The sequence below is a fragment of the Gobio gobio genome, assembly GCF_949357685.1.
Source record: "Gobio gobio genome assembly, chromosome: 25".
In the NCBI taxonomy this organism is placed as follows: Eukaryota; Metazoa; Chordata; class Actinopteri; order Cypriniformes; family Gobionidae; genus Gobio; species Gobio gobio.
Window position 1 is genome coordinate 36,189,026 of NC_137121.1, and position 17,202 is coordinate 36,206,227.

At 39.7% G+C, this 17,202-nt stretch overlaps 1 protein-coding gene across 1 annotated transcript in view; it reads left to right on the forward strand.

Moving 5' to 3' along the window:
- The window catches only part of mafb (MAF bZIP transcription factor b), a 112,819-nt gene that overhangs the window by 7,562 nt on the left and 88,055 nt on the right, over positions 1 to 17,202 (forward strand). Inside the window, exon 2 of the mRNA XM_079809855.1 lies at positions 2,881 to 2,948. Within this exon, the coding sequence (XP_079665981.1) occupies positions 2,881 to 2,908 (28 nt within the window). The 3' untranslated portion in view covers positions 2,909 to 2,948. The remainder of the gene's footprint in view (positions 1 to 2,880; positions 2,949 to 17,202) is intronic.

Genomic DNA, 17,202 nt, shown 5'->3' on the forward strand with positions numbered 1-17,202 from the left:
ACACACATATATTATGTAAACGCAAACTTTTATTTTGGATGCGATTAATCTTTTGACAGCCCTAATTATTTTTCATAAATTTATTGTTATTTATCAATTATACCTTAATGTCTCACATGCCTAAAGCATGGCTGATTAATATATATCTATAATAGTTATTAATATATATATATATATATATATATATATATATATATATATATATATATATATATATATATATATATATATATATATATATATATATATATATAATAATTATCTACATAGCTTTGTTTGTAAAACATCACAGAATCGTAATGTTTACCTGAACTACCCCCTTAATTGGAAAAGTATGAGCGAGTTTAAGCAAGACGTGTGTGTGTGTGTGTGTGTGTGTGTGGGTTGGTACTGTAGGCATTGGCCTTGTGCCCATCCTGTGTTATACCTGCATCTCAATGAAGCTGGCAAGGTGATTTACTGGCAAGGTGTCTGGGCTGCAGTCTCTCTCTCTTTAACCAGCGAGTCAAAGCGACATTGATCTCTCAGCCAGGCAAGGTGACCTACAGAGCACCACTTCCCAAGTCTTTCTTTTCTCGTCTTCATCTCTTTTTTTCCCTGGTGGAGTCGGTGACCCCGGCGAGTGATGTCATGTCCTGTGGCAGAGAGCGCAGCAGTGAGGTGAATATGAAAACAAAAGCCAGTCCTTGAGAGCCACTCGTATCAATAAAGAGCCTTCACAATGTCCCGTTTCACACCCCGTGAACCTCTCATCTTAAAGGGGAAGCGCAGACAGAAAGTGTGTTCACTTCCAAACGCTTCTCTCTTTTCATTTGTTAAAGCCGACATGAAAGGGAAGGTGTCGTCTTTTCTTCCTCTGTTATGCCGAATAATCGAGTGAAACGCTTCTCAAACAAGAACAAATGTAGGGCGGGGCTTGATTGTGCCTGTGGGGAATTGATTGGACGGATTGGTGGATCTCATGTGAGTGACAGGTTGCCCCGCCCCTTCAATATTACTAGGAACATGAATTTAAAACATTAATGCACTGAGAAATCATTTATAATACAATACTACAACATTCCACTAAAAACAATTTTGATTTCATGGTAACTTTAATGATTTTCTCCATCGAATATAAAAACATGGCAGAACATCCAGGCTGTGGAAGTGATGGCGAATTTGTTTCTGAAAAGGATGAATGCAAGCTAAACTCATTTAAAACAATATAAACGGAATAGTTAAAAAAAAAAAAAAAAATACAATGCAAGCTCATTGGAAAAAAACGTGCCTCTCTACCTACATTTCCATACTTTCACATTCAAATCACAGCTTTCACACAAGTTGATAACAGATGGATATTATTGATTTAATAAAGACTTATTTTCGCGCGGCCCAATACTTTAACAACCATTGAGTTTACATACAGTTTATCTGGTACAGCATTGCAAAGTAAGTAACGTTTGGAGGACGAAACAATAAATACATAAATATGCAAATACATAAATAAATCCACAATATTCAACATAAATAAATATACAAATAAATACATAAAACCACATATTACTGCATACATAAATATATAAATAATCAAATGTGCGTGGATTTAAATAATTAAAAAAATAAAACGATTGTTGAGGGAATTTTTGTGTGTGTCCTTTTTATGTATTTATTTGCATATATAGCCTACAAATGTGTGTGTGTGTGTATATATATATATATATATATATATATATATATATATAGAGAGAGAGAGAGAGAGAGAGAGAGAGAGAGAGAGAGAGAGAGAGAGAGAGAGAGAGAGAGAGAGAGAGAGAGAGAGAATTCTGCTATTTATTATTGTTTATTGTTTTTGCAGGTTTCATCCTCCATAGTAACGACACTTGTAAGCAAACTAAAATGGCTTCCGCAATCCGTGTTTACGCTGCTATCGGTTGGGTTTGATGAATGTAGCCTACATTATTTTCAAAAGATGGACCATTTTTAGAAAAGATCAGACATTTCATATCTGAACTGCAGTGATACACACAGCAACAACCATGATAACGTTTCCACATTCACGTCCATCTGTTTGGGATAATACTGGGCGTTTTTAGCGTCACTTACTGGCCGTTTCGTTTTAAAAAGTGCCGCGAAACATGCGGAAAGCAACGCAATATGCACGTTTTTCCTGTGAACCCTTGTTGAGGTGAGGGGGGGTGGAAAGAAAAGAAAAGTCTTATTAATGTATCACTCACGTGTTGTTCAATATTGTTTTCTATCTTCCGTGAAACACAATGGAGACCTAACCGTCTGTTTTCCACACAACAAACGTGTTTCAAATGTGGCGCGTTTGACGTTGCAAACAAGAATCGACGACGCCTAGCTGCGCGGTGCGCGCGAGCAGTGAAGGTGTCACGTGTGTCGGGAACGCGCCGCGGCAGGTGCACCGGTTTGGGTGAGCTGTGATCTCTGTTTCTAACACATCCTGAGGTAGAGATTGTAGGCTACAGGATGTTTCCGTTTGCTCTCTAATCTTTCTGGAGATATTTTACTCGAATAGAATTTGCCCTAAACACTGATGTCACGCGCAGAGAATGTGTCTGCGAGGTCAGAGTTCACTCAGCCTGTCCCGCGGTGATTACCGAGCAGAATGAATGGCTGTGTGAACCGAACTGGGTCGAGGGATTTAACGGGCTGTTCTCCGTGGCTTCGCCGGTCTGTGGGGAACATGTGCAGAACGAGGGCTAACTTTAACTCTGTTTAACATAAGCACTAACTTACACCTCAGTCTGTATGAGAGGGAACACTGCGGGTTCTCTCTACTAACTGTGTCTGATGAATTGTTGAGCATTTATGCTTATTATATAGTAATTATTTTTTTATCTTTCTGTCTTTTGCACATTCTGTTCATCATGGAAGGACATCGCGAAAGTTTCTACACCTGTGATACGACCTCTGACCCCTGCCCTTTGCCCCTGCAGTCTGAGGTAAGAGCAAAGATTTGGATTCTGTGCTGACCAACATTATTATAATCCTTATGAATATAATAGTATAGTATAAAAGTGGATTTTTCTATATAAATAAATATTTTCTGCAGCTCAGAATATTGTTTAAAATGAAAGAAACGGAAGTAAAATACATTTTACATGAAACTTGTTTCATAAAAAAAATATTATACATAACACATAATTAAATATTGAACCCGTATTAAACATATTGTGCATATTTCTACCTTAATTCATTATAAATAATATTATTATTATTCCAATTATGAGTTTGTAATGATGATTTCCATGTTTGATTATTTAAGTAGTAGATATGATGTGTCATATTCTCATACTGTTTCATATTTATAGCATTGTTAGCCGTGGACTAACCAGCGTGACTGACTAGCAGGCCTGGTGTAATAAAGAGAGGCTAGTGTCTGAGGTTTGGAGGTTTGTTGGTTTGTTGGTGGTCACAGTGTGACTTCTGCGAGTGTGTTTTCAGGAGTGTTATTGATCTTTATCCCAACACACAGTAAAACGGACTGTCCTAATATATTATACACCACCTGTGAAAGTTCAAAGGCTCAGCGATTGGCCAAAGCTGGCTTTGCTGCTGAACGGGCTTGTGACGGGTTATTATAAGCATCAGGTAAAGTTATGGTTATCATCATCAGTTTCCTATGAAAACCTTTGCATTGTGTCTAGAAGACTAATATGGCCTTGTGTGTGTGTGTTTGAGTGAGTGTGTGTGTTTGAGTGTGACTGTTTGTGATGTGAGGGTGAGTGTGTTTGTGAGTGCGTTTTTGTGTGTGAGAGTGAGTGTGTGTGTGTGTGTGTGTGTGTGTGCCTGAGCGTGTTTGTGAGTGCATTTTTGTGTGTGTGTGTGTGTGTGTGTGTGTGTGAGTGAGGGTGAGCATGTTAGTGAGTGCGTTTTTTGTGTGTGAGAGTGAGTGAGTGTGTGAGGGTGAGCATTAGGGCTGCACGATTAATCGAAAAAAAATCCCGATCTCGATTCAAACATAAATGCGATCTCATTTCTTAATGTTGGCGATTCACTTCCGTGTATTTCCCTCAGATCATGCTGCGTTCACGCGTTATTGGTCACACCAGAGCTTGTCACACTCACACAATAACAAAACACTAACCAATCAATCATAAATCTCCACTTCTCTCCTCTCCCTCATTGGCCATGTTTCGCTGTTACTGGCGTGTAACAAGACGGCAGAGCAGACCTAAACGGAGTCAGATTTGTTGCGGTAAGATGTAAAAATTAACCGCAAACTGTGCACGCGCGCACGGCAGAGAGAGAGAGAGAGCGAGAAACCTTGCGTGTGTGTGCTGGTGTGCACCTAATGAAGCGCATGTAAGACGGAGAGCATCCTGATTGGCTTGTTTCGGTAAGTCAACCAATCAATTGTCAGTGTGGGCGGGCTTTTATCTCTTCTCCCGAACCGAATGAATCAGTTCAGTGTATCTAGAAACTGGAGCGCATGGCAGAGGGAGAGTGCCCCAAAAAACGAAAGTATAAAGTATAAACATAATGACAATCTTGCACGCTGTACCGTTTGTTACTGACATGTTATGTTTGAGTTAAACAAGTTTCATTTCATGTGCATATTTTTCAGGTCGGCTAGTTGCCAAGGCTACATGAAAACAACAAACTCCTCAGACCTGTTTAAAGTTGCAATGAAATATAAATAAAAGCAGTTTACATAAATAGTATAAGCAGCTTATGTAAATAGTAAAAGTGATCTACATAATTTTACATATTTTTTTTTACAAATAATTGCATAGGCCTATACAAGTTATAAATTAATGATATATTATATTATAATATACAAGTAAAGTCGTGTTCTGTGGTGAAATTCTGGATACTTTTCCTCCTTTCATGTTTTTTTTTTTTGGGGGGGGGGTACTTTTTTCAGGTTGGTTTTTCAGGTCTGTAACACTGTCTTAGTACATTAATTAAGCCACGTTAAGCGTTTTCTTATAACATTTTTTAAAAAATATTTTATTTATAGTTTTCATTTTTTACAAAAACAAAATGAAACATGAAATAAGACAACAAAAACCCTCTCTCCACAAGGCAAGATATTAAATAATCATAAAAATAGAAATAAACAGTAATAAGCATATATTTACATCTAGTCTGTCTACATTTGTTGTTTCTACATTTTAATTTAATTGTAACTAATTACTTTTATTTAAAATTGATTCATTTTTTTTAAAGTATAAGAAAAAATGAGAATCGTGTAAGAGAATCGTGATCTCAATTCCCATGGAGAAAAATCGTGATTCACATTTTAGCTAAAATCCTGCAGCCCTAGTGAGCGTGTTTGTAAGTGCGTTTTGTGTGTGTGTGTGTGTGTGTGAGCGTGTTTGTAAGTGCGTTTTGTGTGTGTGTGTGAGGGTGAGCGTGTTTGTAAGTGCGTTTTGTGTGTGTGTGTGTGTGAGAGTGAGCGTGTTTGTGTGTGCGTTTTTTGTGTGTGAGAGTGAGCGAGTGTGTGTGTGTGAGGGTGAGCATGTTTGTGAGTTCGTTCGTTTGTGTGCATGCGTGTGTGTGTGTGTGTGTGTGAGGGTGAGCGTGTTTGTGTGTGCGTTTTTTGTGTGTGAGAGTGAGCGAGTGTGTGTGTGTGAGGGTGAGCATGTTTGTGAGTTCGTTCGTTTGTGTGCATGCGTGTGTGTGTGTGTGTGTGTGTGAGAGGGTGAGCGTGTTTGTGAGTTTGTTTGTGTGCGTGCGTGTGTGTGTGAGGGGGAGCGTGTTTGTGTGTGTGTTTGTGAGAGAGGGTGAGCGTGTTTATGAGTGTGTTTTAGTGTGTGTGAGGGTGAGCATGAGTGTGTGCCTGAACGTGTTTGTATGAGTGAGCATGTGTAAGTGTGTGTGCGCCGCATGAGTGGGTGTGTGTGTGTGTGTGTGTGTGCTTGTTCTAGTTAGCTGAGGGGGAATCTGATAGGACAGTATCGATGTTCTGTGTTGATTCTCCAGAAGTAAACCACACGTTTCCGGTGCAATGAAACACAGGTGAGGTCACAATCAGGGCACAGGAAATGCACGTCTGCTCTTCTTCTCTTCTTCTGTTCTTCTTCTGCTCGTCTTCTCTTTTTCTTCTGTTCTTCTTCTGCTCTTCTTCTTCTCTTCTTCTCTTCTTCTTCTTCTGTTCTTCTCTTCTTCTTCTGTTCTTCTTCTGTTCTTCTCTTCTTCTTCTGTTCTTCTTCTCTTCTGTTCTTCTTCTCTTCTTCTTCTCTTCTGTTCTTCTTCTCTTCTTCTTCTGTTCTTCTCGTCTTCTTCTTCTGTTCTTCTCTTCTTCTTCTGTTCTTCTTCTCTTCTGTTCTTCTTCTCTTCTTCTTCTGTTCTTCTCGTCTTCTTCTTCTGTTCTTCTCTTCTTCTTCTGTTCTTCTTCTCTTCTGTTCTTCTTCTCTTCTTCTTCTCTTCTGTTCTTCTTCTCTTCTTCTTCTTATCTTCTTCTGTTCTTCTCTTCTTCTTCTTCTGTTCTTCTTCTCTTCTTCTTCTGCTCTTCTTCTTCTCTTCTTCTTCTGCTCTTCTCTTCTTCTTCTTCTGTTCTTCTTCTCTTCTGTTCTTCTTCTCTTCTTCTTCTGTTCTTCTTCTCTTCTTCTTCTTCTTCTCTTCTTCTTCTGCTCTTCTCGTCTTCTTCTTCTGTTCTTCTTCTCTTCTGTTCTTCTTCTGTTCTTCTTCTGCTCTTTTGGAGGAGCTCATTCGGGTCATCGGAGGGGTGTTGTTCTTACATTAGTGATTGTGTAAAGTGCTTTTGATTTTGTCACTTGTTTTTTTTTAATGATGGCTGCACACACACACTCCTCCTCTATCCTCATCCCGTCCGCTGTGTAAATGTGTGTGTGTTGGTATGTTGAATGTAACCAGAGCCAGTAAGGATATGAGTTATATTTAGCCGCTCCTCCTGAAGACCCGTGTGATATAAACAGACCGACTGAAGGAGAAGCGCTCCTGCTCTTCCTCCTCCTGCTCTTCCTCTTCCTCCTCCTGCTCTTCCTCCTCCTGCTCTTCCTCCTCCTGCTCTTCCTCTTCCTCCTCCTGCTCTTCCTCCTCCTGCTCTTCCTCCTCCTGCTCTTCCTCTTCCTCCTCCTGCTCTTCCTCTTCCTCCTCCTGCTCTTCCTCCTCCTGCTCTTCCTCCTCCTGCTCTTCCTCTTCCTCCTCCTGCTCTTCCTCTTCCTCCTCCTGCTCTTCCTCCTCCTGCTCTTCCTCCTCCTGCTCTTCCTCTTCCTCCTCCTGCTCCTCTAACACTGATAACGGGAGGATGTCCCTGTGCTGTGGGTTTACCACTTTAAACATCTCCATTCTCTGCCTTTATATTTATGAGATTATTAATGTTGTTTTTGTAGGATTTCTCTGATCAAAGCACAGATATTTCCACCAAAACGCAGCACTCAAAGTCATTAATGCTTCCTGTAGCCTGTAGCATCCGTCCTCTCTCTCTCTCTCTCTCTCTCTCTCTCTCTCTCTCTCTCTCTCTCTCTCTCTCTCTCTCTCTCTCTCTCTCTCTCTCTCTCTCTCTCTCTCTCTCTCTCTCTCTCTCTCTCTCTCTCTCTCTCTCTCTCTCTCTCTCTCTCTCTCTCTCTCTCTCTCTCTCTCTCTCTCTCTCTCTCTCTCCGTGTGTTCTTCTTGTTTTCCGCCCTGGCCTTTCCTCTAACAGTCTCTCTGTAGTGTTTAATGTCTGCTGTTTAATTAAACCTGTAGTAATCCACAGCTCAATAGCAGAGAAACAGCTGGGTGTGGGTCACTGTCTTTTCCCACCATTTTTATAGATGGATGGAATGATGGATGGATGGATGGATGGATGGATGGAATGATGGATGGAATGATGGATGGAATGATAGATAGATAGATAGATAGATAGATAGATAGATAGATAGATAGATAGATAGATAGATAGATAGATAGATGGAATGATAGATGGAATGATAGATGGAATGATGATGGATGGATGGAGTAGATAGATAAAGGTTTATTTAAATGTGAGTTATTTATTCATGTTGTTTAATTAGTAAATGTTTTCTAAACATTTATTTGCAATAATGAAAAGGTTTTCAAAAATGTGTGGAACAGAAATACAAATAAGATTTACTTCAACATGTGTAAGTGCAGTGGACTGCTGACATCATGCTGACATCACGCTGACATCAGGCTGACATCACATCACGCTGACATCACATCACGCTGACATCACATCACGCTGACATCACGCTGACATCACGCTGACATCATGTGACATCACGCTGACATCACGCTTACTTCAGTTGACTTCACGCTGACATCACGCTGACATCACATCACGCTGACATCACATCACGCTGACATCACATCACGCTGACATCACATCACGCTGACATCAGGCTGACATCACATCACGCTGACATCACATCACGCTGACATCACATCACGCTGACATCACATCACGCTGACATCACATCACGCTGACATCACATCACGCTGACATCAGGCTGACATCACATCACGCTGACATCACATCACGCTGACATCAGGCTGACATCACATCACGCTGACATCACATCACGCTGACATCAGGCTGACATCACATCACGCTGACATCACATCACGCTGACATCAGGCTGACATCACATCACGCTGACATCACATCACGCTGACATCACATCACGCTGACATCAGGCTGACATCACATCACGCTGACATCACATCACGCTGACATCACATCACGCTGACATCACGCTGACATCATGTGACATCACGCTGACATCACGCTTACTTCAGTTGACTTCACGCTGACATCACGCTGACATCACATCACGCTGACATCACATCACGCTGACATCACATCACGCTGACATCACATCACACTGACATCAGGCTGACATCACATCACGCTGACATCACATCACGCTGACATCAGGCTGACATCACATCACGCTGACATCACATCACGCTGACATCACGCTGACATCACATCACGCTGACATCACATCGCGCTGACATCACGCTGACATCACATCACGCTGACATCACATCACGCTGACATCAGGCTGACATCACATCACGCTGACATCACATCACGCTGACATCACGCTGACATCACATCACGCTGACATCAGGCTGACATCACATCACGCTGACATCACATCACGCTGACATCACGCTGACATCACATCACGCTGACATCACATCACGCTGACATCACGCTGACATCACATCACGCTGACATCACATCACGCTGACATCACATCACGCTGACATCACTTCAGGCTGACATCACTTCAGGCTGACATCACTTCAGGCTGACATCACGCTGACATCACGCTGACATCACATCACGCTGACATCACATCACGCTGACATCACGCTGACATCACATCACGCTGACATCACATCACGCTGACATCACGCTGACATCACATCACGCTGACATCACGCTGACATCACGCTGACATCACATCACGCTGACATCACATCACGCTGACATCACGCTGACATCACGCTGACATCACATCACGCTGACATCACATCACGCTGACATCACATCACGCTGACATCACATCACGCTGACATCACATCACACTGACATCAGGCTGACATCACGCTGACATCACATCAGGCTGACATCACATCACGCTGACATCACGCTGACATCACATCACACTGACATCAGGCTGACATCACATCACGCTGACATCACGCTGACATCAGGCTGACATCACATCACGCTGACATCACGCTGACATCACGCTGACATCACATCACGCTGACATCACATCACGCTGACATCACTTCAGGCTGACATCACGCTGACTTCAGGCTGACATCACGCTGACATCACATCACGCTGACATCAGGCTGACATCACGCTGACATCACGCTGACATCACATCACGCTGACATCACGCTGACATCACATCACGCTGACATCACTTCAGGCTGACATCACGCTGACATCACGCTGACATCACATCACGCTGACATCACATCACGCTGACATCACTTCAGGCTGACATCACGCTGACTTCAGGCTGACATCACGCTGACATCACATCACGCTGACATCAGGCTGACATCACGCTGACATCACATCACGCTGACATCAGGCTGACATCACGCTGACATCACATCACGCTGACATCAGGCTGACATCACGCTGACATCACGCTGACATCACATCACGCTGAAATCACGCTGACATCACGCTGACATCACATCACGCTGACATCACATCACGCTGACATCACTTCAGGCTGACATCACGCTGACATCACGCTGACATCACATCACGCTGACATCAGGCTGACATCACATCACGCTGACATCACATCACGCTGACATCACATCACGCTGACATCACATCACGCTGACATCACGCTGACATCACATCACGCTGACATCACATCACGCTGACATTACATCACGCTGACATCACATCACGCTGACATCACTTCAGGCTGACATCACGCTGACATCACGCTGACATCACATCACGCTGACATCAGGCTGACATCACATCACGCTGACATCACATCACGCTGACATCGCACTGACATCACGCTGACATCAGGCTGACTTCACATCACGCTGACATCACATCACACTGACATCACATCACGCTGACATCACATCACGCTGACATCGCGCTGACATCACATCACGCTGACATCGCGCTGACATCACATCACGCTAACATCGCACTGACATCGCGCTGACATCACATCACGCTAACATCGCACTGACATCACGCTGACATCAGGCTGACTTCACATCACGCTGACATCACATCACGCTGACATCACATCACGCTGACATCACATCACGCTGACATCGCGCTGACATCACATCACGCTGACATCGCGCTGACATCACATCGCGCTGACATCAGGCTGACTTCACGCTGACATCACGCTGACTTCACGCTGACATCGCGCTGACATCACATCACGCTGACATCACGCTGACATCACATCACGCTGACATCGCGCTGACATCACATCACGCTGACATCACATCACGCTGACATCACATCACGCTGACATCACATCACGCTGACATCGCGCTGACATCACATCACGCTGACATCGCGCTGACATCACATCACGCTAACATCGCACTGACATCACGCTGACATCAGGCTGACTTCACATCACGCTGACATCACATCACGCTGACATCACATCACGCTGACATCACATCACGCTGACATCGCGCTGACATCACATCACGCTGACATCGCGCTGACATCAGGCTGACTTCACGCTGACATCACGCTGACTTCACGCTGACATCACGCTGACATCAGAGTGAGCTCCGCCTCCTGTCACTCACAGCTCACACTGCTCAACTGATGAGCTGAAGACATAGACACGATTTACTGATCATATTTACAGCGAGAACTCTAAGATCGTGTGTGTGTGTGTGTGTGTGTGTGTGTTATGGGCTGGTTTGAGGGTGTTTTAGACACTGGTCAGTTGATCGTGTGGTCTCAGGGATGTGTGTGTGTGTGTGTGTGTGTGTGTGTGTGTGTGTGTGTGTGTGTGTGTGTGTGTGTGTGTGTTATCCCTCTCTCCTCTGCTCCCGGCTGTGGATGCGATGGCATATATTTCCCCAGGCCGCGGCGCAGGAACAGGTCTCCTCTTCTCCTCTTCTCTTCTTCTCCTCCTTGTTAGCTTGACAAATAACTTCTGTGGGCAGAAAGTGCTGAATTTTAGCTTTCGATGTCTATTTTCTGCCGGCTGACATTAATTTTGCGAGCTCTGCGGGAACTATCAGAAATAAATAAATGCGGCGGGAGCGAGGCGGAGGCTGTTCTGGACACGGCTGTGTGTTTGAGCTCATAATGCTCAGGTTAAACACACCTCACACACACTCTTCATCAGTCAGATCTCTCAGCGCTCAAAGATTTAAAGATCAACCGCTTTTAGTGATTAATGCATATAAACATCTACTTCAAATATTAATAAAAACTACTCTGAAGATGCAACGATTAGTTAACATTTATGCTAGTTTACACCAATAACACGTTGATCTGATCAAACCTGACATTCAGAAAATAAATTAATACTTGAATTACTTTAAATGCATAAATATTTGACAGGGATATTATGGTAAACTAAAACCATACAAAATAATTAAATAAAGATCAACTTAAAATTAAATAAAATAAAATATTAAAAAATATTAAAAATTAATTAATTAATTAAATAAATAAAAAATTCAATATTACATTATATAAAAATATTTAAAATAATTAAATATAAAATTAATTAAATTAAATTAAAAATGTTATTTTTTTAATTTAAATATACAAAATTAAATAAAAAATCAAATATTAAATTAAATTAAAATGTTTAAAATAATTAAATATAAAATTAATTAAATTAAATTAAAAATGTTATTTTTTAATTTAAATATACAAAATTAAATGAAAAAATCTAATATTATATTAAATTAAAATGTTTAAAATAATTAAATATAAAATTAATTAAATTAAATAAAAAAGATAATTTATTATTTTAAATATACAAAATTAAATAAAAAATCAAATATTAAATGAAACTAAAATGTTTAAAATAATTAAATATAAAACTAATTAAATTAAAATAACCTAATAACATTTAAATATACAAACTTAAATAATATTAAATTAAATTAAAATGTTTAAAAAAATTTAATATTAAAATAAATTAATAATCTAGTAGCCAAAGCAACATTCCTCATTTTTGTTTAGTTTGTTGAAATACTAAAATAGCTAAAACCAAATAAACTACTAATTAATAAAAACTGTATAGATTTATTTAAAAATGAATATAAATGAGAACAAAAACTACTAAAAATGAAAACCTAAACTATAATAGTATATTAATGATACTAACACTGATATTTGGCAGGATTCTGTTTAATTTTGATATTGGATCATGAAATCTGGTCATAATTTAAATTTATTTGACAAATAAAAATGCAAAATTGATTGTGGTAGTATTATTTTTAGGGCTGTCAAAAGATTAATCGCGATTAATCGCATCCAAAATAAAAGTGTGTGTTTACATAATATATGTGTGTGTACTCTGTTAATTATTATTTATATATAAATACACACACATTCATGTATACAGGGAGTGCAGAATTATTAGGCACGTTGATTTTCTGATAATATTTTTTTTCCAGGCACATTTCACCAATTCCAAACCACAGTAATCCTAATAACTACTATTGATTTAGTATTTAATAATGTATAAGTGATATATAATTGTTCATGAAGGCTGGAAATGAAAATCACCTTATATTCAGGTGTGCAGAATTATTAGGCATGTTTTCTTTTACAGATAAATTGAGCCAAAAAAGAGATTTAACTCAGACTGAAAAGTCAAAAAGTATTAAATGCCCATGAGAAGGATGCAATACTAATGCAATACTAGACATTGCAGTTAAGGCATGACCATTGGACAGTGAAATACTCGTTGGGTCAGCAGGATCTGACAAAAACAGGTGGTGAAGAAAAGACACCTGTTAACTGCAAAAGAATGAAGAATTAAGGTGAAGAATTAAGGGTGAAACCATCAGGAACCCTTTAGTCTCCAGCGCCACCATTTTCCAGAGCTGAACCGACCTGGAGTCTCCAGAAGTGCAGGTGTCAGGATCTCAGAGACTTCAGTTAGGTAAAGAATCCTAAAAATGACCCCCACTAGATAAGAATCACAAGCTGAAGTGTTGTAAAATACATGAAGAAGGTTTTTTTATAGGCTTTATGGACAGATAGGTTGAGAGTGACTCTTGAAGGACCAGCACCACATCCTCTAGCTCCACTGTTTGAAGAATTCATCTTCCAGAATCTGGCAGTACGTTTTGGGAGTTCATTTTAGTCCATCCTGAAGTCCGTTTTGCAGAGATGGACTAAAAATGAACTCCCAAAACGTACTGACAGATTCTGGAAGATGAATTCTTCAAACAGTGGAGCTAGAGGATGTGGTGCTGGTCCTTCAAGAGTCACTCTCAACCTATCTGTCCATAAAGCCTATAAAAAAACCTTCTTCATGTATTTTACAACACTTCAGCTTGTGATTCTTATCTAGTGGGGGTCATTTTTAGGATTCTTTACCTAACTGAAGTCTCTGAGATCCTGACACCTGCACTTCTGGAGACTCCAGGTAGGTTGCAGCTCTGGAAAATGGTGGCGCTGGAGACTAAAGGGTTCCTGATGGTTTCACCCTTAATTCTTCACCTTAATTCTTCATTCTTTTGCAGTTAACAGGTGTCTTTTCTTCACCACCTGTTTTTGTCAGATCCTGCTGACCCAACGAGTATTTCACTGTCCAATGGTCATGCCTTAACTGCAATGTCTAGTATTGCATTAGCATTGCATCCTTCTCATGGGCATTTAATACTTTTTGACTTTTCAGTCTGAGTTAAATCTCTTTTTTGGCTCAATTTATCTGTAAAAGAAAACATGCCTAATAATTCTGCACACCTGAATATAAGGTGATTTTCATTTCCAGCCTTCATGAACAATTATATATCACTTATACATTATTAAATACTAAATCAATAGTAGTTATTAGGATTACTGTGGTTTGGAATTGGTGAAATGTGCCTGGAAAAAAAATATGATCAGAAAATCAACGTGCCTAATAATTCTGCACTCCCTGTATATTTAAGAAAAAAATATTATTTTTATATATAAAACATTTATATTTATATATATTATAGATTATATAAATGTATATACAGTATGTAAATATTTCTTAAATATATACATGAATGTGTGTGTATTTATATATAAATAATAATTAACAGAGTACACACACATATATTATGTAAACACACACTTTTATTTTGGATGCGATTAATCGCGATTAATCTTTTGACAGCCCTAATTATTTTCAAAAAAGACAAAAGACACAAAACTGTATGTTGATGGCAATGACATACTGAAATTAAATATTACCCACAGGCTCAAAAGGCTTCATATTTTGGAAATTAATATCTAAAATGAAATTGTGTTCACATTTTCAACCTCTCTGAATGTGTTGGGATGCACTGATGTGAAAAATCCCCCAAAATCTGTCGACGTCTTGCTCTTAGAAGCCCAATATCCGGCCTGGCCCGGGCTCGGCCTGTAAGTGTGTGTTTAAATGTTCATGTCAGGAAGTGCAGCGGAGCCGTCAGGGCGAGCGAGGGGCTTGTGAACGCTTGCAAACGCCTGTTTAAAATGTTTTACAGCTGTTTTAAAGGCCCGTTGCAGTCGCATCCTCACAGAGAGGCCTGAGTTTACAGGCGCTGAGCGTTATTAGCCGACCCGAGCAGGGACAGAGCTCCCAGAATGCACCGCAGCTCACATGCGCTGGCTAAATTGCAGCCGGCCTGGCATACAGCTCCTGAATTTCACACTTCTGTAAGTCATTATGCTCAGGAAATATGAAGACAAGCGATCATCTAGCTCTGTTGCCTAGATAGGCGGCGCACTAACCGTCTTGAAATAGTGTCCCTCGTGTGTATAAGCGCATAAGAGACTGGATGCTCACACAAATAGTCCATTTTTAAAATTAGATTCAGCTATTGTAGTGATTCGCCGCCATTTTGAAAGAAATCGGAGGATATTTGTAGTCAACATGATGACTGTCCTGCAGTGCATTCTGGGATTGCCGTCTCTGTTTTAAGTGCCCTTACGAAATAAAAATACATTGCAGTATATTGGAAAATATCATGTAATAAATAAGGCGATATATTCCCATATATGGGATTTAATATTTATATTTTCCAATATATTGCAATATATTGAAAGCGGCAATCATTTGTATATTTTGCAATATACTGCAATATATTGTATATATGTACCATCAATATATTAACAATATATTATAGTATATTTCAAGTAATATATTGGTAAATATATTTTCCTTTCGTGAGTGTTGCTCTGAACGCTGTGTTGAGTGTGTACTTCACATCTTACTATCTAACGTATATTTGTTTTGAATAATATATTAATGAAGTATAAATAATAATATTAATATAAATATGACAGGCCACTTTAGTGTATTAAATAGTCCACTTTCATGACTGTTTCAATAAAAGGGCACTTTGTATATAATAATTTTCATTAAGTGTGTTTTAAATGAGCAGGTTTGATTCTGAGTGTTGTCTAAATCACATGTGAAGTGCTTGATTATCATTTGAACTAGTGTTACTATTAAAGTTCATATATTTGAATTACACTAAACTGCAATTTCATCATTAATGTGTAATATTTCATTATAAGACATGTTTCAATAGAGTTTAGGCATATTTTAGCTTATCATACTGTACACTTTAACCATATTTCAAAGACAATAGAAGTCATTATGAAGATGTGCGTAAAAGTAATCGCATCTAATTAAATTCTCAACTTTAAATGATTGCATTTCATGTAAATTTGATCTGTGATACATTTTATTCAATAGCGTTCATAGAGTGTTAAAGGATATGAATTACTCTTTAAAGGTATATGCACTTCTTGCGTTATTCATAATTAATCACTGTAATTAAGGGTTAATATGTCAGTTATTTAACAAGTTCTTCTGATGTGATTGCATTAAATATAGACTAGAACAATTCTATATAAAACAACAGTGCGTTTGAGGTGTAATCTGAGTTTTTAATGTTACACACTTTGGTCAGATCAGGAATAATTCATGCGTTTGTATATGATTTATTTGAGAGTGTGTGTATGTGAATCCTTGTATTGTTAACCGGCCGAGGCTGATGTGGGATTTGGGAAGTAATTAATAACTAATGCAGTATTTCTAGAGAGAGTGATTAGTACAGTAATATCATCACACATGTAATTAGTAGCTAGAGATGAGTGTGTGTGTGTGTGTGTGTGTGTGTGTGTGTGTGTGTGTGTGTGTGTGTGTGTGTGTGTGTGTGTGTGTGTGTGTGTGTGTGTGTGTGTGTGTGTGTGTGTGTGTGTGTGTGTGTAACTGTAGAAGAGAACGCCACACGTGGGAGACGCACAGAGCTCTGCCCTTTCCTCTGCGATGTGAGGCGGGACGACACACACACACACACACACACAGAACATGTGATAAACCAGCAAACATCAGGGAATAAAACACACTCGGCATGTGGCGTGAGGAGTGGCTGGATTAATGGGGATTAGATGTTGATTTACTGTGTTGGTTTTAGTTAGAGTTAAAGGAAGGGTAGGTGATTTCCGAGAGGCTAGCACTAGCACTAGCAGGTTAGCTTTGAAAGCATTAGATCCACCCAATCTCACGGCTATTCTTACGT